This window comes from Helicoverpa zea, chromosome 8 (genome assembly GCF_022581195.2).
Source record: "Helicoverpa zea isolate HzStark_Cry1AcR chromosome 8, ilHelZeax1.1, whole genome shotgun sequence".
In the NCBI taxonomy this organism is placed as follows: domain Eukaryota; kingdom Metazoa; phylum Arthropoda; class Insecta; order Lepidoptera; family Noctuidae; genus Helicoverpa; species Helicoverpa zea.
Window position 1 is genome coordinate 7962539 of NC_061459.1, and position 25524 is coordinate 7988062.

The following is a 25524-nucleotide window of genomic DNA, read 5'->3' on the forward strand; positions in this document are numbered from 1 at the left end:
TCGAAAAACAAAATTAGACTACGGTTTCCTAATGATTAATTCAAGTTTGTACCAGTGAACATCATTGTATCCAATGAATTTCATCGGTTACTGATGTAGACTTGTATCTGCAGGTAATGCAGGGCAGTCAACCTGACCCAGACAAATTATCAGGTTTCGCAAAAAAATATGATGCTCTGATGTTAAATTTAGAGAAAATATCTTGCATATTATGATGTAGCGATGTGGCTACGACGTAGCCACTGGCGTAGCGACCACCAAATCAATTCTATAGGCAGCCCGTCAAGTTTTACTTTGTAATCATACTATCTGCCTTTTATTTTCTTATACTGAGGCAAAAGAACATCTTAAAAAAATATTTTTCAGAGTTTTTTGTAACATTTTCCTTGTTTTATTATGCAAGGTACTTCTTTTGAAGTGTTGGCTGTACCCTTCTGGAATAAAGATTAAAGTGCTTGATAATTGTAGGTTCTGTAGTCTTTCTGGCCCTTTTCTTTATTCTAAACTTAACATAACTTTTCAAATGAATGGGCTGAAGACAACTTGAATTTTCAACTCGACTCCCAAAAGGTATGAATAGAATATAAAATCATAGTAAAGTTCATGTACTGTTCTTACTTTTTATTCATAAGGGCAGCGGGTAAAATGAAACTCAAATTAGGTCGCACTTTATTTATTGTTCTTTCAGTGTACTTGATTTTAATAATTATATTTAAAATAGTGACTTTATTGAGTGCAAAAATAAGTATCATGTACTTACATTGAAATTAGTGCTCTCAAAACTCTAGTTTTACTTATTACCATTTAATTTTCAATAGTTTACATAATAATATCCAGTTTGGTACTACAGAGTAATTGAATAAGTAGACAGTGCTGTTACACACATTTCGTAAAAGTACCTACTTAAATAGATCATTATGCTTTTTCTTGGTAAACTATTTTGAAAAAGGCTAATTTATTTTACAATGTATATGGATTTATAAATTATTATTTATTGCACACCTTTTATATGTATGTAGTTACTATGAGGTAGAGAACACGAAAAAGATTTAGACAAAAACTGGCTTGTATATTAAAAGTAGTTGAGCAAAGTTCTTACTAACAGCTAATGCATATTCTGTATGTGGGGGCGCTGTGTGGTTGCACGTCTTAAGTTAGTAGCATAGTGACGCACGATGCATAATCTCGACGTGTTTGCAGGGAGCCGGCGGCGGCGTGGCGGCCGCGTGCCGCACAGAAACTGCAGCTTATCGCCACAATCTTCACGAGCCCTGTTGTTCGACACTTTACATCGTACGACAAAGCTTATACACATATCTAATCTCGTAACATACAAGGTTTATTTCACAGGTGAAAAACAATAACACAAAAGTTGGATATATTGTTGAAGAAAAAAAATACCGAAAGCTTTAGTCTCATCATATTACCTATTAATAACAACACTAAGAGGACAATATTACGTACAAATAATTAATCATATAAAACGTATCAGCTTCAATATTACAGTATTATTTATAGCATTAAGTTGTATGTCAGGACAATTAGAATTGTAACTTCGGCAAAGCAGTTTATATAACCATAGCAATCTAATGTGTACGCAAGAGTTGTATTTTGTGGGGCCTCGGCAAACTTGGGAGTTGAAGTAGCAGGAAACACCATTAGCTATTAATCATTTAATTAACCTCATAGTTAGTACATACATATTGATCTATTGCCATATACACTCTCGCATCGTACGTCGCAGCTGCCAATTTATACAAGATTGTGTCTTTTACATTATTTACCATAAATTTTATTAGATTAAAATACATTTTACCTTAATAAGTACACACGGTAAAGGAACATTTGGATAGACCACGTGACGTGTGCTCGGTGGTTCGCTGTTGTTATACCTTGGTATACCTTATTGCTTACTTTGTTTTACGTACAGGCAGGATATAAAGTGAGCTAAGTGGTTCGTACTATCAAAAACATCAATGTGAAAATAAAACATTAAATACAAAACGTAACAATCGACACAGCACTGCGTATGATATCTTTAGCGTATATCTCATTTACATATTATGCTCAAAAAGTTAAAAATGCGAGTTTGATCACTTGCTTAGGGGTTCCGCTTCGTCGACTTAGCGAAAATTATTTTTCCGACAAAAAACCCAACTCTTGTTAAATACATACTACGGAGGTTCGTGCGGTCAAAGTTTTCGTACCTTATATTGGTTTTCCGTTGTAACGGGCACTTAAAGATGCATGAAGGAGCAAAGTAATGTCCAGGCGGGTCACCATGGGTGAGGTCCAGGGACCACTTACGGTACAAAATTTAGAAATATTTTCCACTTGGTATAGAAAAAATGGTGAGTTGGGTAACCGAGGCAGCCAACTTTCGTAGAATGTTAAAGTAAAAAGAGAACGGCTCTTGATAATAAGAGTTATTATGGGTATAAATAGGAAGAATATTATATTTCACAGTGGCTTTTATTGTTAATAATAAAACTTGATGCTTTCCATTCTCGCAAACTTAATTACTGAGCTATTATCTATTGTTTATTTGGAAGCGGAACCCCGAAACGAAGCTTCTCATGAAATTATGTATTTATAATATTTTATAATAAGTGCCTACACTTTTAGATCATAATTCATTTCATGAGTTTTGTAGAAGAACGTCTCAATATAAAAAAGACAATATAATGAAAGAGAAAGAAAATATAAAACATATTAAAAGGCATAGGAATCTAGACCTCGAATGGAATGCTGCATGTGCTTAGGGAAATAGTTCAAACTTAAAGAAAAAAACAAACAGCAGTATCAATTAAATACTGGAATTTTACTAACCGTACAATAATTTACACATTGGCTATAATAACAAAGATCTATAACAGACTTAGTATACTCGTATCAACACAACCTGTTAAAGAATCCCGAAGTGAGAGTTCTCTCTAGGAGTTTGTTCACGTGTCCATAGTATGTGTATGCGTCGGTATTTGAGTTGTTTTCCTACGCATAATTAATAGATTAACGTTCGTAGACTCCTATTCGCCGATGCCTGCAGGCAAGCCGCTAAGTGGCATATTATCGAGCATTATACATTGTAGAATACAGGTGTAACATTATACCGGCTGACATTTAAAGGAACGATGTAAAAAATATCAGGACAAGAAAATAGTGGTAAAAAATAAAGCTACAAACGGACAACAACACTCAAAACAACAGTCCTGAAAAACAAACGAATATCTATGTTGCACCATTTTTAAATGGATACAAGTTTCCATTGAAACCAGCAATTTTTGTGATGCTCGTCCAAAGTCGTTTGATGTTTACTTTCGCAGTCATAACAATTTGATATCATAAATTGATTGATCATATCTCTACATAACTGAGCATTGAGATTTTATTATTTTAAAAATACTAAGTACCTATATGTATGCGGATGTTTCTATTCCTTTAAACGTATCAGTCGGTATATTGTTAATCTTTATTCCCAGACGCCACGGAGAAGGCATGTTAAGGCAGTAAATAATGCAACACAGGTAAGTATATATAGTGGGTTTGCCGCATATTTCTAGTAAATATTCGTTCCAAAAGCAGGTCTTACTTAACAAGAGCTTAAAATGTTTAACCTAGTGATATTCATTTTCCTTTCTTAGACAGAACTTGGTCATGAGATATAATTACTAATCGTGTAAAGAGTCACACGATATACTACTTGAATGAAGGCCTCCATTACAGTATGTACAACACTAAGTATAATAATATCTCATAGGAAAAGTATCACTAACGATTTAAAGATTAAACTGGCGCCACAAATATAGGCTCTAATATTATAATATCTCACTTTTAAATATTCATATTATTAAGACGTAACACGCGCAGAATAATTTATAATCTACCCAATGCGACATCGACTCGACGTTCGTTATAACGCGTCGACGCTGTAGTGGGTAGCACTTACCGATACGATGCAGCAGAGATACTCGCAACGTGGTAGTAACAAGCCCGAAGGTGAAAGTCATCTCTTCAACACGACGAGTTCGTTTCTACATAATATTATGTTAAATATCAAAAACGTCTATCTACAATCACAAATTAAGAAACTCACAAAACGGTGTTATGTATAATGTTGCATATCGTGTCACTTACGACATAAATGAACTTACATTTTTACATTACGACCAAAATTCTCACAGCTTTGTCTTTCATTGTTCGCTTTTCAGCGAGTAGTAGGTACGAGTAAATTCGATAAACACTAAACTATTAGGTACATCTACTAGTAGAGGTATTGGCGTAATAGACATAAACAACACTTAGCGATTCAAACTCGTACAAACGCACAAATCATTTAGGAGATACATAGTTAGACGAGATAATAAATAACAATCGGACGACGAGCGTCACCGCCGCCTCAACATTCCACAAGTGAGTGCACTTAGCTTTACTCTAACGTAGTATGAGATAACAATCCAGTAAAACTATATTACAATAAACACATGACCGCTCATTACTATGACGAACAGAAATAAACATTACACCGTAATACGGATACATACAAATACTGAGATCATAATAAATACAACACCGATCATATCAGCGCTGTACAACTCAGTAGTATAAAATTTAGCCTTAGACGTTAAATTATTATTGCCGAAGACTATAGTAAGAATATAGAACACTTATACAAGAAATATTGCATCAAAAACAATATAATATATAACAATATTTAAGTATTTAGGCCTAATCGAGTAAACAGTATAGCTTTATCAAAACAACTAAGTCACATTGATGTAAAATACGTAAAACAAATAACTGGCAACACAACAGATTACACGAACATTGTACTATCACAACTGTACTCATTGGGGTCCGCAGAGGCATTCATAAGATGAATAAATCGCATAGGAAGTTTTCTCATTATCACAAAGACTTACCATTCCGAAGAGTAAGAGTAAGTTAAGGTCCCATGGATTCATAATTGAAGTAATTTAGAAGAAAATCTGGAAAGGCGAATCGTCTGTAAAGCGATGTAAAATTTATTCTAAAATATACAAGTACTTAGAAAGGTTCTTTTGACAGAACACAAAAGGTCGACATCGTGAATGTATCCTTTGGCATTATCTTCTGCTTGCCAACGCTTACGTGTTCAGATATGTCAGGCTTATTTCACGCGAGAGGTTTGCTTTTTTTTTAATATCTTCACATAAAAATTTAAGGATTTATTTATGTCGGCTCGCTCTGAGTGGCAGAATATGTTTTGCTGGCAGTAAACAGTCTGCATAGAGAGTACGGCATCAGTGTCTCCATGACGGCAAATGTTAATCACACTCAGTCTCAAGCAAATCCCCGCATTCACAATTTGTGAAAGCTATCATGTTCAGTATACCATTTCAGGTTTGAGTTTTTCATTTTGTATTCATATAGGAGTGCGGGATACATTCCATTGTCTTGTTGTTGATACAACACACGGGAAAGGCACACACTTTTACTTCAGAGCAGTTTCATAGTTCATGAAAACACTCACTTCTTATAATAGAAAAGAGATTTTTAAACAAAATGCGAAAAGATTCACCTTATAAGTGTTTATTCTAAATTCATATTTGACTACAACTATAAATGTTACAGTAAAGATAATATTGAACAAATTTGAATTACCTTAATGAATTAAATTTTAAAAGCTCTATATCATAATATTGTAAATTTATTATAATTAGAATGTTTTGTAGGCTATAAATTGAAATATTTATCTGTAACATTTACAGCGACTAAATTCAATAAATTAATTGAATATATTATTATTTATGACGAAAATATAAGTATTATTAATGTTAACTGTTTCGATATAATTATTATAATAATGAAATGTTTTTTTTTTATCCTACACCAGATCTGAATATCACTTGGGTGTTTCAAACAATATTCGCAAGTCATATTATCACTATATCACTAGAGTTTGGTAGCTCCCACGATACATTCCTGCCGCTGAGGACGCGGTAAACTTGTTTCAGTTTTAAACGGCAGTTTCTAAATCTTCCGACACTAATTGGAAATGTTCCTGACCTGAAAAGGGAGATTTTTGTTTTTCACTGGGATATAAAAAAGTTACAATGATGTAAACTAGGTACTTGTTGCCCTGAAAATGAAATGAATGAAACGGAGATGGATCTACAGAAACAATTCTTTGTTTTATTTTACAAGTGGGATGAATTTTAAAGAGAAACAAAAACAATATCTGAGAGTTTTATGAAGTTGACTTCTATGGGTATACTTTAATTGTGACTTTGGATAAAAAGCTTGAAGTTTTATTGATTTTTTAACCATCAATCAAATACGGCAACAAATTTAATATGGTCTAAGCAGATGTGTAAGGTATGTATTTAATACTGACTTTCAAGATATGCGGCGAGGTCGTGGTCCTCGGCCCTGAGCGCGAGATGGCGCGGCGTGAGGCCGGCGTGGTCGCGGCGCGTGAGCGAGGCGCCGCCCGCCACCAGCATGCAGCACACCGCGCGCCGCTTGTGCGCCGCCGCCTTGTGCAGCGCCGTCTGCCCGCGCTCGTTGTCCCTCATGTTCAATATCGCAGTCGGAGCACAGGCCACCAGGTACTTCACGATCTCCTTGTTCCCGTACCGCGCGGCCACGTGCAACGCCGTCTGGCCGCTCGCGTCGATCGACAGCAGCGAGTACCCCGCCGCGTGCAAGTCTTTCATCTTCAACGATAACACACTTTATTGCCGCCGATACTAAAACTGGACGCTCGATTTGCTTTTGTTTATGCCAGTTTTTATGTACGCCGTAAGGGTTATGGCCCGAAGCAGTAATTACTTACTGGAATGCATCACGACTAAAGACTTGAATAAAGTTTTTTTTTTTAATTTATTGACAAAGTTATTTCTTTCCTAATATGCCGAAATGATGAGCAAAATTAAAGCCAACGATTTGCTTAATTCCAAAAGTAAGCCCCCAGGCATATTGAAGGCGGAGGATCAAATCGAATGCCAAGAATTGAATTAGGAATGTGATCGCGGAGAACGCATGAAATTAAAATTACTGCGAAAATTATATGTCTCACCATTCTCAGATCTCCAACTTTAGCCGCTTTCAGCAGAGCGTCAGATGTTTTTTCCAATAAATTTCTGAAACAATGTTAAAGTTTTACTTTTTCCTGCAAAAACTGAATAACTTCAGAAGATAAATAAAATGAAACGTCTTGTTGGTTTTGTGGCTTAACTGAGTCGTATAAAGCTGAGGGAACAAGATACCTACGTCTCGCGAACTTTTCACGCTCTTGTTGATCCTCGTATTATTATGTTAATAAACTTACTAAATGCTTGTCTACAAGTAGGTATAGTTGTTAGCTAGCATCTGCATAAATTATTGTTAGTGTAGTAAACTTTGCAGACTACAGTTTTGTTACTTTTAGGCTTTAATACATTGTTAAAATATAAAGTTTTTGGGTTAAGGACGTTTCTTGTGGAATTTTGCTTTTAGGAGATTGACGACACATAAACCACAACACACGGAATTTAGGAATTAAAACAATATCATTCTTATTGGAATTTTCGAATTAAGGATCATCGAAATATTAAAATTATAGTAACAGAAATTAGCATTAAATTAGGACTAAATCAGTAGAGTCTAAGATCTAGAACTACAATATAGCTAGTACTATTCATAGAAAGTCCTCACCTATAGCCAAACACTTTTTGCTCAAGTCCAAATAATTTCTCATGTATGCTGCATGCAATAGAAGAAAGAAGAGATAGAGTGCAGATTTCAGTTACAAACCAGTGTGCATCGTGCAACAATGCTTGTACTTGTGCGAAACTCCTAACGGTAGTGTTCATGTAAGTATCTATATCTATAGCGGACATTTTAAAGACTAAACTGGTTAAATTATTGTGCAGCTTCTATTTTTCAAACGCACACTTGCTGTTTTGCTTACAAAATACTTCGTTATAATTACGGTGCTACAGTCTCATCTGGATCCATTATTGCACTATGGTTATGGAAAGCGTCCTTCTCAAATATTATTAACCCTAATATCCCTTGGTAGATACCATCAGCAGCGCCGTCCAATCATGCGTAGCTTCTATAATCACTGCTAATATTCTGCTCTGCTGCATCAAAGCGCTTCATTGCATCTAAATCTATCGCACACACAACGACATGGTTAGTTGATGAAAGAGAACGTACTCACGTTTTGAACCGCGCTATGGAGTCTGTGGTGGGCTCGTGGTCCTTGGTTAGCGGACTGGTACATAGTGGTGGTGATAATGGCTCGCCAGGTGCCGAACCCGGGCTAAGAGGTGCCGGAATCGGTACAGGTGCTAACACCGGTGCTGGTGATGGCGGCTTGATGGAAACCGGTGTCGTGGGTGTTGTTGGCACAGCGCTAGGAGGTGGCGTTTGCGGTGACAACATCTCTTCTGATGACCGCGCTGGACTGCCAAGACCCGATTCACTGTTGCCCAATTTAATATTATCAGCAAAACCGTAACAAAGATTTTCAACAGTATTAAAATCCTCGTAAATCGGAAATGGAGAAACGAAAATGATTTCTTACTTTCCAAAAGGTAGTGAACCAGTAAAGGCAGAGATCATAATTCACGCGTAAAATAATCCAGATTTGTTCGAAATCAAATAAGTAGCTTCTTGCTCCATTCTTCAAATTTACGAATTTCACATTTTGCTGAATAAGTCTTACTTTGTGAAATTTTAGCCTTTGCTGAGATAAGATATTGAATAGGAAGCTATGAAACAAGATGCTTAATCCAATTAATTTGTCAGAACTTTATTAAAGTACTGTGTTATCCCAACTTTATTAGTGAAATTTTACGTAGGTTTTGAATGCCCGAGCGGGAAACTGAAGCTTCGTTTAACGGTCAATACCTGGGTGAAATCTAGTAAATACCAATGGCATTTCTATATGGTTTTTATATATGTTAACTCACCAGGGATGTGACTCAGGCACATCAAGCGAGACCGCAGCACTAGGAGTGTCGACACTCTGCGAGATGTCCAGCGACACCGACAGGCCAGTGGTAGTGTCAAGAGACACAGAGGCCGCGGTTCGCTCCAGCGAGCCGGTCGCCGTCGTGTCGGGGTGTGCCGTGGACTCCGTGTCGGGAGTGTGAGGCGCCGCGTCCAGTATGTAGATGTTGTCGTGACCGATGTCGGCGGGGTAGTGAAGGTTTTCCTGAGCCTTGTCGATGCGGAAGAACCGCTCTGCTGTTACAGCTGGTAGTGAAGGAAATATAAAATCAAAAATAGGTATTGATTATTAGCTATACAACGTTATTTTTTGTTTGTGCGAAACCTGAATATAGTTTGTTCAGAATCAGTAACTGAATCGATTCCAATAGTTTTTACACCATGTTATATTTTTTCCCAAAATTATCTAAAAAACTTTGAATGTTGGACACCACAAATAGGTATCATAAACGCATCAATACCTCAAGGCAGTGTCATTGGATGCCTACTTTTTTTAATCTATATCAACGACCTCCCGAAGATTACAAAAGAACCATGTGTACTATTCGCGGATGATATATCACTGCTAACTGCATGCGACAACACGGTCGGTTTAAATGAGCGGCTTCAAAACATCTTCGATAAAATTGCAGAATGGATGAAAGATCATTATCTCGAAATCAACTATGAGAAAACTAAATTAATCACGTTCTATCCATATCAAAAATCTCCCTTAGAAATAAACTTCACAACTAATGGTACAAAAATAGAAAATGTCAAAGAATTCACATTATTAGGAGTAACTATAGATACAAACTTAAACTGGAAGACGCACGTAAAAAACATTCGATCAAAATTATCTAGATTCGCCTACGCTCTCCGGGAAATCAAAAAGACCACTGACTTTCATACAGCTTTAACCACTTATTATGCCTACGCATACGCATGGCTTAGCTACGGAATAATATTGTGGGGTAATAGCACAGACACACCTTCCCTTTTCACTCTTCAAAAGAAACTAATCCGTATCCTAACTAACATAGACCAAATGGACAGTTGCCAACCCTATTTCAAAAAACACCAAATACTTACCTTACCATGTATATACATTTTAGAAATATGTAAATTTGTGAGAAACAACCTTACTTTCTTTACCAAACGTGGAGACAAGCATACAAACAGATCTCTAAGACATAGAAACAGATTAATGTTACCTACTTCAAACATGACCCTACATTCGAATAGTCCATATGTCATGTCAATAAAAATATATAATAAGATTCCAGAAACCCTAAAAAAAGTAACTAGTAATATATTATTTATTAAAAAGTTAAAACAAATACTCATAAATAAAGCATACTATAATATTAACGAGTACATGAATGATAAAAACTTAAAATAAATAAATAAACAGTATATTTGGATATATATGTATATATAAAATAATAATAATTTCAAAACCCCTAATATAAAACTATACAAGTACTATAATATAATAAACACATCTATTCTCTTTAGGTATAATAAAAACAATAAATAATATATAAAATAAGCATCACTCTAACTAAATTACTTAAATAAGTACAACCAGAATGAAATAAGCAATAAAAATTTTAACTCATACATTCCGTCTAATATAAAAATAAAATAGTACAATAATAACATTTATAAAACTAGCTTCCTCCTCTCTTCTACGTTGCCGTGCCCGACGGGGTCCATAATGTAACAAAACAACATAATTATGTAACACCATCACGAAACTTATGGAGTGCAATAAAGTATTGAAGTATTGAAGTATTGAAGTATTGAAGTATTTATTCTCGCACAACGGCGGTCACGGCGAGTTCATAGCGGGCGCGAGCGCACAGTGCTATCGCGTTGCGCGGCATGTGCGTTTTGTGGTGATTATGTATTTTTACGGACAGTCCCGTAACTTAACAAGCTTATAACTTTGTGATTTTTCATGATACGGTTTTGAAATTTCGTACATAGATTCTTTACATAAAAATACTAGATAGGTGTATCAGGTTTCGCATAAACAAAAAATAACGTTGTATATATTGTGATTTCCGAAATAATTTTTTGAAGAATCCTTCTATGACAGAAACAAGTATAGAGTACAATTGTTACCAAGTCATACTTAGTAAAGCAGAAGGCTTGCTCTAATAAAGGACTGCCAAGTAATTCCGAAATATATCAAATTAAAATGAATTTACTTTTTCAAATATTTGGTCAACAGACCGCTGAAAAGCTGAGAGCACGTAAAAGAGAGGTACGTAAAACTTATTGAATGTGTTGCTAAAGAGTTGAATATGTTCGCATAAAAGTGGATTTTTACGAGTATTTGGATAAAAAGCCCGAATACTCAACATTCAATCACGCTCCTACTTATTAAATACCCTTCACGCTTGTATGGAGGGTAGGTAAAATTCAGTATTATTTACATACTACTGTGACGCTGAAGTTAACGAAAATGACCCACACTTGACATACTTTAGAAATAATGTGGACACGAGAAGTCATGTTTGCATTACTTCCCCACGGAACGCTTTTGAAGTTGCACGTATGGAATCTAAGCATTCAGGTTAACTACCTGTTAGAAGAGTCGTTTAATAGCCTCGCATTTTTGTATCGGCTAATATCAAAAGACACATAGGTCCATAGGTATGTAGGTATAAGATACTAGACTATACTTACAAGCCTATAAGGAAAGTCAAGGTGGTATAAATACAAAAGTTGTTTTCTTGTACATGCCCGGCACAGAAATGTGAAAGTGCTTGTACACAGAAGCAATAGAAAAACTCACAGTCGACAAACCACCAGTCGGTGAGGTTCGAGTATGCTTGAGATTCTTTGATCATGTTCTGAATGAGGCCGCGCATTTGCTCCAAGTCCGCAGCAGGGTTCACGTCTAGAGTACCGACTTGTTCCGCTGTAACAAAACAAATTAGAATTACTGGCAACGTCAACACAATTCAAGTCAAGCATACAATTTTAAACGAGCCTAACGTTGAGCGCCTTTGTTAAATATTTAATTGAACAAAATATCTTCCACAATAATTCTCTCTGAAATCCATATTCCCCTCGTCCATTCATCAGTTCCCCGGACAAATTAATTTATCGGCTATCAGATTTATTGGCATTTCGAACGCGAGCAAAAATTATTTTTGATGAAATGTTAAAGTAATACAATTATAACGTCTCATTTGACTTTCTATGTTAATGCTTTTGTTTTCTATGTAGCGATATCTGTTGAGTTCATCAGACTTTGTAAATATGAGGGTACGCAGGTGAATTTAAAGTAAGTAGTGTGTCTAGACTTGTTCATCGATATCATTATTTACAACATAGTTTAAACAACTCATTGTTTAAATAGGTCACAGAGAGGTTTTACATTAAAACTTTGACTATCAAACGAACTTCATTATACATTAGCTACTGCTTACAGTGGTTGTTTATTTATTGTGTTTTTACGGCGAGTTCTCGAGATCAAAGAGCTTTAGCTAGTAAAGAGTATTTTCCTGTTTACGATTAGCGTTGGTACGACTTTCAATTGTTTGTCAATACAAAAGTAGGATCCACGCAGCTGAAAAGACATCATCTATAAAAGTACAAGATACCAATTTAATGTACCAAGAAATACCTCTCTTGGTTTATAACTTTGAATTTAGATTGCGCACAAGCCCGAATTTTTGCAAGCTCTAGTTTTACTTACCTTTCTTTGTTTCAATTTATTTCTACTTTGCCAACATAATATCGTTATGTTTTCAATGTTTATTATGAATAGTAGCAATATAATTTAATATGAAGAATATTTAATAACAACATCACTAAATCTAATTATAAAAGTAATGTTGCCCTCTACCAACTCGTTAAAAGTTCAAGTTGAACGTATGACAATATTTTATGTACTGCCATAACTGACATAATTACGAACGTTAATCAAGATTTATGAGGCAGGTCGCCATCGGCTTGTGACGCTGTGCAACAAAGATATTGCAATAAAATTCCAATCAGATTTCGTAAAAAGTATGAACCGACAACGTTCATAGAGTATGCACAGTCGGTCATCACGAGAGTGGAAAAATCCAGCCTTTGGTCAAAGTTCGTAAACCAAAATCGGTCGAAATATCCATCAACTTTGTACTCATATCGAATTCTTTCTCATTGAACTGACTAAGGCCAATTATTATAAAAAGGTTTTACAATCAAATGCCTATCTAGTTAAAAAGTAATGGTTCGACCCCATTAAGTCATTAATTATATTACTCGTAATAATATGCAGAAAGGAGGCGTAAAGTTATTACACATTTTAAGGGTTCGTTTATGATCCCATTATTTGTAATGGAATCATTACCTTTACGTTAACTCGCTTTAGCCCGGCCGCAGACATCCGGTTTCCGGATACGGTTTCCTGATCAGGAATTCAGATTCGGGATTCCGTGTCACTAGCGCACACATTCGGTTTTTTTCATTCGGAATTTACATGGCTATATAGTACGTAAAGAGGAACCATATTGAAGGCACGACATCATGGACTATGACGAATTGATTGCTGTTGCACTTTTACTGGCGCTAAACAAGAAAAAGAGGAAACGACGTTACTGGGTACACCCGTCGAATGCTCAAAGATTATCCGAAAGTCAATTCTATGTTAAAACAGCTAAATTATGAGCATACCCAGAAGAATTATTTATTAAGTATTATAAAAAGTCCATTAAATCCTTTGATGAACTTCATAAATGTCTTTACTAACAATAATGGATTGTATTATCTGAATAAAAATTGATTATTATTATTATAAAGGCATAGATATGAGAGAAATAAAAAAAAACTCATTATTTTTGGGTGTTTATTTATGTAAATATGTGTACTTTTGTTAATTGTTCAATAAACAGGATTTTTTTTAATAATATTTAATACAAAAATAAAAACATATATAAAAAGCCAGTCACAGGCGGGCTCTGAATGCTCTGATACACGTCCATTCGGAACAGGGCTACCTTGATTCAGAATGAAAATTTCCGTATGTGTGCGGCGGTCGAACCAAATTGTTCGCGAGCGCTGCGTTCGGAATGACGTCATCCGGTTTTATTCCGTTGTAGGAAGAAATATAAATGGGTTTGGTATTTACATCGATATATTTACATAATATTTACAAGATAAATTGAGACAATAAAAATATACATTTTCTTCCTACCAAAGAGAAAAAACCGACTGCCGACTGGTTTGACAAGTCTTCATTTTTACGAACGTAGCTGCCAAACCAGCCGGCCAGTACCAATAAGTGGCGAAAGAGGTAGGTCACCACATCACCCCCCCCCAGAGACCTTCAAGGGCGATAATAAGCTGGGAAGTGGACGCGACGTCCTGACCGCGTCGTTCTGATGACGCCATCGTCAGCCGAAGGTAAGCCTCGGTTATCCGCGTCAGGTGAGTAGTGATGAGTGTTATTGTCGAGTGGTGACTGTGGTGAGTTATGTGCGATAGTGTTGTGTGGTGAGTGTGCTGTGGTGTCAGGGTCACGCAGTATGAAGGCCGGCTTGATGCGGTCTATCGATACTGTGACCTGTTTACCGTTCACCAGTAGTTTGAACACCTTGTCACCTCGTTCGAGCACCTTGTGAGGTCCAGAGTATGCCGGTTTCAGACCACCACCAGCAGTGCAGTCCCTAAGGAACACGTGCGTGGCTGTAGCCAGCTCCTTGAAGACAAATGTCTTGAAGCGGCTGTTGTGTCTGACTGCTGGTGCTGGCTGCAAACTCCGGACAATACTCCGAAGCCTAGAAAGGTAATCGGTCATGTCGACCGTTTCCTCGACCCGCGGGTCGAAGAACTCGCCTGGAAGGCGCAGTGGCTGGCCGAACACTAACTCGGCAGCGGAAGCCTGTACGTCTTCCTTGAAGGCACTGCGCACTCCTAACAGCACAAGTGGAAGAGATTCCACCCAACTGCTGCCTGCGTGGCAGGTGATTGCGGCCTTCAGTTGACGGTGGAACCGCTCCACCAGTCCGTTGCAGGCTGGATGGTAGGCAGTGGTCCTACGATGCTGAAAGCCAGCAATGCCGGATAGGCACTTAAAGAGGGCCGATTCGAACTGCCTACCTCTATCGGTAACGATATCCGATGGGCAGCCGAATCGGGCAATCCATCCACCCAGTAAGGCCTTTGCCACGGTTTCTGCAGTGATGTCTGCCAGGGGTATTGCCTCAGGCCATCGCGTAAAGCGATCGACGGCGGTGAGACAATACCGGAAACCTTGACACAGCGGCAAAGGTCCTATGAGGTCAATGTGGATGAAGGCAAATCTCGCCTGGGGCAACTTAAAGGTCTGCAGTGGTGCAGAGACGTGCCGTGTGGTTTTAGAGCGCTGGCAAGCCAGACAACTCTGAGCCCAGTTACGACAGTCCTTCCTAACCCCAGGCCACACATAGCGGGCTGCAATCAGCCTGGCAGACGCCTTAGTACCAGGGTGACTCAAGGAGTGCAGGCTGAGAAAAATTGACCTGCGCAGCTCCTTGGGTACAAAAGGTCTAGGCGTGCCGCTGCTGAGGTCGCAGTACAGCTGCTGTTGTGAACCTGGGACGCTAACCAACTGCAGACGCAGTGAGTTGTCCCCGGCGAGCAGCTGCTGCAGCTCCTGGTCATCTTCTTGTGCTGCAGCGATCCTCTCGACGGGCACAGGTTGAGTAATCTCCTCAACCCGCGAAAGGGTATCCGCCACGACATTATCCTTCCCGGAGATGTGCCTGATGTCAGTAGTGAACTGAGCAATCAGGTCCAGGTGACGGAACTGTCGTGGGGAACAGTTTTCTTTACGAGAGGTGAAGGCGAATGTGAGAGGTTTGGTTGCGGGGTGGAGAGCGTAGTATGGTTGTCGATGAGGCGTTGGTTCCTGCAATCGACAACCAAATTATAATAAGACAAAAAATCCACACCTATTATCGCCCTTGTAACGTCTGCAACAATAAATCGCCAGGCGAAGTCGCGGCGCAACCCTAGGTTTAATGTTAAGCTCACAAAACCGTAAGTGTTTATCACAGTGCCGTTTGCTGCACGCAGTTCATACTCTGTTTTTCCTAATCGTCGCGGAATCGCCGACCGGGGGTATACACTGAGGTCGCTGCCGGTGTCAACCAAAAACTGTATCTTCAACCTTTGGTCGGTGACGAAGAGGCGACCAGCGCTCGGACAATCATCGGCCGCCATCACAGATTGCCCCGCGCATTTCCCGACGTTGTGTAGTCGCACGGTTTAATACACTTCTTAGCGTTATCACCGAACCGCTGGTGGTACCAGCACTGCGATCTTCTGGAGCTGGACCGGTGACGTGAGCGACTACGGGAACGGCTTCTGTTGCGGGATAACCTCTCGAGCTTGAGCGCCATCTTCTGCATCTGCCGGTTTAGCGCGGCGATCTCGGCGTGCAGACCGCTGGTGGACGACGACGGTGCAGTGGCGACGGCAGCTGTTGATGCCACCTGCGCGGGACCGGTGATGACGTGGATACGGTCCGCTAACTCGGCCAGCTCGGCCAAGTCCAGCTTGGATTGCGACGCCACTATGGTCTGCGTACCTGCTGGCAGACGGCTCGTCCACATCGTCCGCAGAAACTCCTCGGGAACACCTGGACCGGCGAGGTTGAGGAGGTGCCGGTAAAACTGCGACGGCTTCCGGTCGCCGAGCTCCTCGTGCATGAGAAGCTGCTTCACCTTCTCCTCGCGTGAAGCTGACTGCCTCTTGATGAGCTCGGCCTTGAGCTTTTCATACTTATCGCTGGCGGGCGGGTTGGCGATTATGTCTTCGACGACGTCGGCGTATTTCGGGTCGAGGTGACCCGTGACGTAGAAGTATTTCGTCTCGTCGGTTTTGATGTTCGCCAGCGCGAATTGCGCGTCCATCTGCGCGAACCAAAGCGCCGGCTTCTCAGGGTAAAACGGTGGAACTCGCACGCCCACGCGGCATGCCTCCGCAGCGTCGATGCCGACTTTGCTAGTCTCAGCACCGTCAACGTCGGCTTTGCTGATCGACATTGTTGTCGTGCTCAGACGGGGTCACCAAATGTAGGAAGAAATATAAATGGGTTTGGTATTTACATCGATATATTTACATAATATTTACAAGATAAATTGAGACAATAAAAATATACATTTTCTTCCTACCAAAGAGAAAAAACCGACTGCCGACTGGTTTGACAAGTCTTCATTTTTACGAACGTAGCTGCCAAACCAGCCGGCCAGTACCAATAAGTGGCGAAAGAGGTAGGTCACCACACCGTTCTGAGTACCCGAACGCACGGAGAAAATTTTAAACCGAATGTCAGGGTTTTTTCCGTCCGGAAAAAGTAAGAACGTGTGCGCTCTTGTGAACTTTTTGTATGAAAAAAGAGCATTTCGGTTTCCGAATCAGGATTCCTGATCAGGAAACCGTATCCGGAAACTGGATGTCTGCGGCCGGGCGAAAAAAGAACAAGAGCATCCGTTCTCTATTTTTGAAATATTTTTAAAATTGTTTCCAAAATAGAACTCTTTTAAAATTCAAATAGAATTTAGCTGGTAGGTTGCAGCCAAAAAGTTTGCTAACCGTCGAGGTAATACCAGATATTGAATTTAGGTCCGCGCCAACTACTGGCGAGTAATAAACATCCAAACTTAAAGCTCAGTTGAGCTTTTCCAGTGCTAGCGAAATCAAACCTGAATATCGATTAATCTTAACTTAGTGCCGGCGAACTTTTCTGACTAAGTTAAAAATGTAAACAGTTTAAAACTGTTCAGTATATCTGTTAGATGGATGTTTGATTGAATAGAACAATTTAATTTCCAGTTTGTTTAGTAAGGCGAAGTCGGTTGTTGGTTCAGTAATTTGTTACCTGTCTTTGCGAGCAGTTCCTTGTCGTAATGATGGCGTTCGTAATCAGCCATCGTTATGAGATTCACTGTGAGGGTGAGCTTGTCTAATGTTGTTTGACTGTAACAATAACATTACATTAGACCATAGTCATTATTACGTCGGTAAAAGAAAGTAGGTACGTATGGGTGAAGAGGCACACAATATCTAATGAATTTTGTAAAATCTAAAGTAATAATTATACTATAATGGAACACTTAATTTTGATTGTATGCATATAAATAATTACAGAAAAAGATGTGTTTTTTTGTAGTAGGAACGACAAAATGATATACAGGGTTACTTGTAAGTAGACCGCATCCTTTCATGAGGTGATAGTACAGGTACCTATCATAAATACACACTGAACAAATAAGCGCGAGCTTATTAACAAAGTACATGAATATTATATGAGGGAATTATATTTATGTGAAAGCTTCTCAATAGACGTACTGAATCTTATAAGCTTATTTACCTACATTTAAAGAAATGAATACATATTATTTATTTCAGTCTTAGGTTAAATTCATACAATGGATGACTGGGAACTGTCGGAATTTAAAAAGTTCAAGCATTCGATATAAAGTTCGTGGCATTCCGTGAGTCTGTGTTTTCAAAGATCAGACGAGAGTCGCTTTGTAAAATACGAACGTACTGGCTGCATCTGGTTGCTTTGTGAATCAATGGGTATTTTCCAAAAGGATGGTATGACGTGTTGAGAAATAGCCCAATAGAATAAAGAGGCAAACTTCGTTTGAAAATTCTGTGACTATCGAAGCGTGTCTAATTTGTTACTGCATGAAACACGCTTGTCACTGAAATGAAATACTCAAAAAACTATGCTCCTCAAAGTAGAAATACTTACGGTGCAATAGTCCTGCCGGGTTTCTTCTTGGCAAGCATGATGGCTTGGTTGAGCCGGGACAGCGTGATGACGGACGGCGCCAGGCGACAAGCCTCTCCGTCCACTTGCATGGGGATCACTTTCGTGGTCACGATCTTAGCGGTCTTGCACTGACAGATGCAGGTCCCATGCCCACCCGCTTGCAGCAACGGCTAGCGTAGCACATAAAGAAATAAACAGAATGTGAAAATGTGTGGGTGAACTTTGAAAGCTCCTACGTTCTACCCCCACTTAATATTTGAAACATATGTAACTGCCTTTAAGGTTCCCAACTAAGAGAGTTCTTCACGTTACATGAATCTGTATTTTAAGCAGAAAAGGGAGCACTTAAGTTGCCATATAATACTTAAATCGAATAATCCTCTTTAAATATGCTAATGCAACAATGAAAAAGAAAAAGGTGCTGTCAGCTTGAGTCGTTTCGGTTTTCAATTGAATCGTTCAGGATAACTCGGAACTATCATCCAAGAATAACAAATCTATGAACCCATTTCTAAAATGAACATTTTACTGGCTATTATTACGTCATTATTTAATTCCTTTGTTTATATGCGAAAGCTCGTGTATTTTCAAGTCTTCATATTTCATTTGATATTATCTGCTATTTTCACAAATTGATGGTATGAATCTTTTAAAAATACTGATAGAGAGAACGTGGAACCAATAGAATAATACTCATGAACGTGTCCAACACATTTTTAGAAGGTAGGTACTTCCATCCGGACACGTAAGTAGAAGTGTACATGAGGGATAAAAAATAAAGAAAAGACACATCATTTTGAAAAGTTGCAAGCATTGTTTATTGGCTTCTGGGTAAATTTCTATTACCTCGCGAGGGCTTCGCAATATCTGACAAATAGGATTATAATAACTGGTCGGAACGAAGGTCTTATTGGCCAATAAAATAATAAGGTGAATTCTCAATACATCGTACATTTTATAAAATATTGAGCGGGTTTAACTGTAACTTTACCATCATTAATCTCAACGCTAAGCTGGGATAAGACAGAAAATAAAGCAGCAGCCACCTGCGCCAATTCAAGTGCTTGAATGATCGATCTGAGTCTGACTTACCAATTGATAAGTGGTTAATCCGACTACTTCTATTAAGCCGTCTTCAGTCGAGGGCTCAAAGGCTCCCCCCGACTTATTCCAAGGGTGTGTCCCACCCCCATAACTGTAAACAATACAGACGTCTAAATATCTTTAATTTGTATATTTCGACTACACTAAAAACGACGAATATTTTGCAAAACACATAAATAATATAAAGGAATAATTTAGACAAAGGGAATTTAATTAATTTTGCGCTTGTACAATGTAAACCAAACATTTCATAAAAAAATACGGCATAACTTAGCATCCACTGTTGCAAAATATATCTGTTGAACAGATGGTTTCATTAGAGTTTAGTCACTACACGGTTTCATTATCTAAACATGACAAAGGCTTTTTGAGAGTATTGCTTCGTGGGCAGGCGTTTGTCAATTTAGAGAAAGTACGTTCACAGTTGAATAAACGAGGCATCGTCTGACCTTGGAATGTTTAAGAAGACAATGGCGTGAACTTTGTGCTCGCGGAGCACGGGCGTGAGGTCTTTGCCGTCGCACTCCATGGTGACGAACTCGGCGAGCCCCTTCCACTTGCGCTGCATGAGATCCTTCCCCCCGGCGGTGCCGTAGAACAGCTTGTTTCTTATTCGAGAGTTGAACTTTTCTGGATGCGCCTCTGTTTTAAAAAGAACATGATACTTACAAGTACGTAGTAAATTGAATTCTTATTTATATAGCTATAGGGAAAGTGTTGTCAACAAAATACAAGATTTCTCAAGATAGCAATAACGTTGGAGAAAAAAATAACAATGGTGTACGTCATGTTGATTTTACATGAATGATGTCACTTCGCAGCATTGCGGTTTTCATAAGAATGCAATAATAGAAGAATGTTAATGCCACAATTATGTGCCTGCAACAGAGCCTGATAGAATGTTGGCGGGCGGTGGCGGTCGGATGGTAATTTTCAAACAACTGAAATATTTAAATGGAAAATGTGAGTTTTCGCAAACTTTTAATGACATGTAGCAGGAAAACTCGTAACAGTTTAACAAAACGTTTGCAGAAAGATGTCTTATTTGAAATGCATGCCTCCCACATTATTGTCCCTTATGAGAGGAATTCTTAATGTAGGCAGGTAATACTCAAGGGTAGCAATCACATCCTTATTACCTGCTTCATAAAGGACCATATTACGAAAGATATTACAATAAATTAATTTTAATGAGCACTGAGTGTTGTTTTTAATAACGTCTATTAGATGAAAAACCCAGTGTATTATAATAACATACCGTGTTCATGGCACGTTATGTGGGAGCCGTGCATGACTAAGTTGCGGTAATATAAACGGGTCAATTGGTTTATTTTTGCATAAACCTCTGGAGTAGAAAATATGTGCATTATTATAATAAAAAGGAAATTGTAAAATTTCCGGCTTATCTGATGTAATTTTAAAAATAGCATTGTTCGCGTTCTGGAAAAGGGAATGAGAAGAGTTTTCTTATAGACAATTCAATTTCATTCAGATCCATAAATTACATTAGAAATTGGCGCACTTTTAAAGGTAAAATCTAGTTGAGGTCCTAAGGAAAGGAGTGTGACCAAGAAAATACGATGACCCTACGTCTCTGAAGCCGTCACGTCAGGTCGATGTTTGCCAACCTTTGAAAGTGGATAATATATTTCATTCATAATAATACAAGATAAATGGAGAGAAATATGTTTTAAATGAAAATCTTGAAGGAAGATAAAATTGAGGTGACGGATGATGTTGATATATGAAGCAAGGCAAAAATACTGTGCAAATCCGCAAAGAATGGTGGGATCTTTATTTTCTTAGAGCTCGGTTTTATCTGGTCCAAAACTTATAAAAAATATATTTTATACACATTTGAAAAAGTTGAAACATATCTTTTACATACATAGACTAAAATAAAATATGGACATAAAATGAGAGTCATTAAGCAAACTTACCCCTGGCTTCGTGGAATTCTAAGGCTATGTGAGCATCGACACCAAACGAGAAGTAATTGTTGACGACGTTGAGAGGTAGCTCAGGCTTGGCATTACTGGTGTCTTCACCGGCCGCCGCAGTGTTCGGTTCCACGTTCAGCTCCCAGCGGTCTAGCAACACGGTGTCACTTTCCCCAATGTTCGCTAAGATCTTCGATATTGGCTCATCTTCATAACCCTGGTAGAAAAAGAAAATTTTTGAACAAGTTTCAATAAACGTCCATCGTCACGTTAATATCAAATATTCTGGAATTACAGTAGTGGGTAAGATGATAAAGTGCTTTCCTACTATACTTTATTATGTTATGTACTTGAAAAATATGCTTATCGAACTGAAGACTCATCCCTTATCAGCTCCGCAGGGATCGAGAGAATCGAGCTGTTGCTTGATCGATCGACCCGTGCAGTTGTTACTTACGACTTACGAGTCCCTCTAGCGGATTACCATATCATATTAGCTTAAATACCCCTCTTGACTTTTCCCCTCCATCAGAATACAAAAGAAAAACTTAATTCCATTCAAATAAAGGTTGAGGGTAAAAAGCATTGCTTAGCTTCAACTCTGTAACCTATTTCGCTCTACTGACTCGCGCAAGTTGCGTGGGAATGTACACATACGGTCGTGTATTCGGTGTTTTTACTTCATTAAAAAGAGAAAAAAATACAACGTTTGACACTGTAGGTTTAAAGTTTTTGCTATACCATTTTGTAAAACATAATATCCTTGTGATGTCAATAGAATAAACATGCGTTTACAGTTGTTTCAAAAAATAAAAACATTTTTGCGTTAAATAATATTCAACAAAAACAGCGACTCGTGTATTAGGTCAAAGTCCCAATGAATCATTAAATAAATATTTTACACAGACGGGACATAATAAACGCCACGCACGTGGGCTTTGGGGCGACTACTTCAGTAACGGACGAGTGATACACATACATTTACTGACTTTATTACATTTTCAAATAGCTTATTAGGGGTAGCTCGGTAATAATTTCTTTTGGCGTGATGTCCCTAATTGTATAGAAAATTTATGCTTTTCACTCATGACGGGTCGTTTGACTTGTTTTCAGGACAATGAACGTCTGTTTTCTAGCATGTTAAAAAGGTATTTAGAGAGGTTTTTGCCTAGCAAATACTTTTTGCTGACGTTGTATTAATTAACATACGACACAAATTAATAGAGGTTCCATATGTACATACAGATGGCACCTAGTTACCTGTCTAATAACACTTATTAAATGGATGTACAGACGTAGTCAATTGAATACGTATTTGAAGTTAAATTAGACCTTGACTCGAATGGAATATTCTCTGTAATTATTAACCACCCTGTCTTTTGTCCCCATTAATGTATAGTTATGTCAATATGAACACAGTACTAATGTACACTTACAATGTGTATTCTACAGGTAATATTTGTCTTAGAATTTACATATCATAACATTATGATGAACGCACATAATGTCAGCTATAATAATATTCCCTTAATCAGGTATCGAACCTAAAGGTCTGAGAAATTGCACTTTCAGACCCTACTGACCAAATACCCATTCATATTTTTTTATGCATAACATTCGAATATCCTTGACACTTCTATGCTGTGAGCTTGTTGTGTTTCATAAATTGCTGAAGACTTCGAGTTGGTTAGTTTGTTAACGTTTATTTCTGTCACGCAATATAAATACTTAATAAAAATGCCCTATTCATGAATTTCAATAATTCTAGACAGCACATCACGTTGTAGGTAATTTATATGCTCCATTTTGATTTGTGATGGAAAATTTCTATATTATCAAGAAAGGAAATTGTATAGATTTTAATTTCCGACTTTCCTAATAACATGTCAGACCAAAATTGTTATAGATCAATCAGAAAAAGCAGGCAAGCAGAATTAATGGAAACTACTTTAATTTTTTATAGTATTGCAAAATGTTCTGTAAGTAAAGTTTGTAAAAGTGAGTACTTAGCTATCTAAAATGTTGCGCTATTGCTATCCATCACATTAGCTGTTAAAAGCATTCCTTAATTGCTTTCAATAAAACATTATAAACTTAATATTTGTTCATTGTAGCTAAAGTAGGTTCGTAATTAATTTACCGTTACGACAAGATACTGACAGGCTTCTTTGAAGTAACTCATTACAAATAATTCAGAGGAAATCTTTGTTTTTACAAACACCCAAACAATTTGCTTAATTTAGTCTATTAAGTAGATAGTATTTGTTTATAGCAAACCTGGCTTGATACCGTAACATAATGTCCTTTGTGTTCAACAACTAGACATTTTGATCGCATTAACGTGACCTTAATATCCTACAGCCTAAATGATAATGAGAATATTACGCAAATCTGGAATGTAGTCCAGCCGATAAACGTTAGCTAGGTGTAACGTTAAGCTGTTTAACAATGTTATCAATATTATGAAGAGTAATTTTACAACAATGTAGCATGTAGTTGAAGCTCTTTATAACGCAGCTCCACCATATTGTTATTTGTTTGCGGAACAAAGCTGGTGCGTTAGCCTTGTTGCCTCAGCGCGCTAAGCGTAAGGCTCCTTACCTCCACGCTCTCTATAAGGAGATTTACTTAAGCACAATCTTGTTTGCTCCAAACGCAACCCATTATGCTCCTAATTAGTTCACTTATAGAGGTAATTCAGTTGAGCCTGAATATAAGTCTACAATCCACTTCTTCTGAAAATAACCTAACTTGCTGAAGTTTATCAAAACAAGGACTTCAACCAGCTATGATTCTGTAGGTAGGTATAACTGCGATAAAACTTTACGGCATCGTAAAATAATTCATAGTTCTTATTTTTCGAAGTGAAGTTCTGATAAAGTATTGGTAACAAAAGTGTTCACTTCGCTACATTCTACTATGGTAAAGAGTAGTCAGAGGAGAAATAACTCGGCTCTTTGATAATTATCGGCGAATAAACACAACGAGGGTGAAACTGTCGGAACATTTGTGAATCGTAACAATGAAAGAATATTACACAAATCCGGAGCCAGTCAGGAGTTTGTTTGTCGTTTTGGAGACTAGTAAAATTTTCATGAACAAAGTAATAAACTTTGTTTATAGGCTCGTTAAAACATATTGTCGTACGTCAAGCGACAACGAGTAAAAATAGTATTTGCATATTCATAAGTATACCTACTGTTTCCTTTTGATTTTCCCTCCGCATAAAAATGAATTTATAATTTGTTAATTAATTTCGAATAATAAGTCTGCGCCCAGTGTAATAATAGCGGTCCTCGGAAAATAAGAGCATTTTACCATTTTCATTCATGAGGCGGCGCGTTATAACACATTTTAGTGTGTGTTAGTATATGACTACGTCACTTGCATTCAAGTTTAAGTACCTACTTTTATTTTCCAGATTTAACTCAAGTGCCACCTGTAAAAGCTTCTCACTGTACGTTTTAATGTAAGAATTTCTAACGGCTGTAAAAGATTGCGTCTTCTTCAGAAAGGCTGAAGGAAGTGTACGTGCGTAACAGAACCCTGTTTTATCAAACTGAAATATGATTTTATAGTAAAATAACCGCGAACAAAGCTTACTTGAAATTATAAGGCTAAATTGTGGTAATTATAGTTTTGGAAGGCTGCGGCTCCTTTATTAAGCTCAGTTGCAAGAAACTTGTAATACTGTAGCCGCTTTGCTTTAAAACTTTCTTGAAATCTTACCTTGTTTATCAGGTCAAAACC

General features: G+C 37.9%; 1 protein-coding gene across 5 annotated transcripts in view; it reads right to left on the minus strand.

Moving 5' to 3' along the window:
* Positions 1 to 657: 657 nt before the first annotated feature.
* LOC124632370 (eye-specific diacylglycerol kinase) overlaps positions 658 to 25524 on the minus strand; it is a 99573-nt gene continuing 74706 nt past the window's right edge. For 4 of the 5 annotated variants that reach the window (XM_047167189.1, XM_047167188.1, XM_047167191.1 and 1 more), the window contains 11 exons: positions 21775 to 21991; positions 20284 to 20476; positions 19823 to 19925; positions 18710 to 18900; positions 17828 to 17925; positions 11765 to 11890; positions 8940 to 9225; positions 8186 to 8449; positions 7058 to 7121; positions 6374 to 6695; positions 658 to 6045 (listed from right to left, as the gene is read on the minus strand). In XM_047167189.1, the coding sequence (XP_047023145.1) occupies positions 5996 to 6045; positions 6374 to 6695; positions 7058 to 7121; positions 8186 to 8449; positions 8940 to 9225; positions 11765 to 11890; positions 17828 to 17925; positions 18710 to 18900; positions 19823 to 19925; positions 20284 to 20476; positions 21775 to 21991 (1914 nt within the window). In that variant the 3' untranslated portion in view covers positions 658 to 5995. Of the gene's footprint in view, positions 6046 to 6373; positions 6696 to 7057; positions 7122 to 8181; positions 8450 to 8939; positions 9226 to 11764; positions 11891 to 17827; positions 17926 to 18709; positions 18901 to 19822; positions 19926 to 20283; positions 20477 to 21774; positions 21992 to 25524 lie in introns of those variants that run through there. The other variant, XM_047167190.1, reaches the window with a different exon arrangement.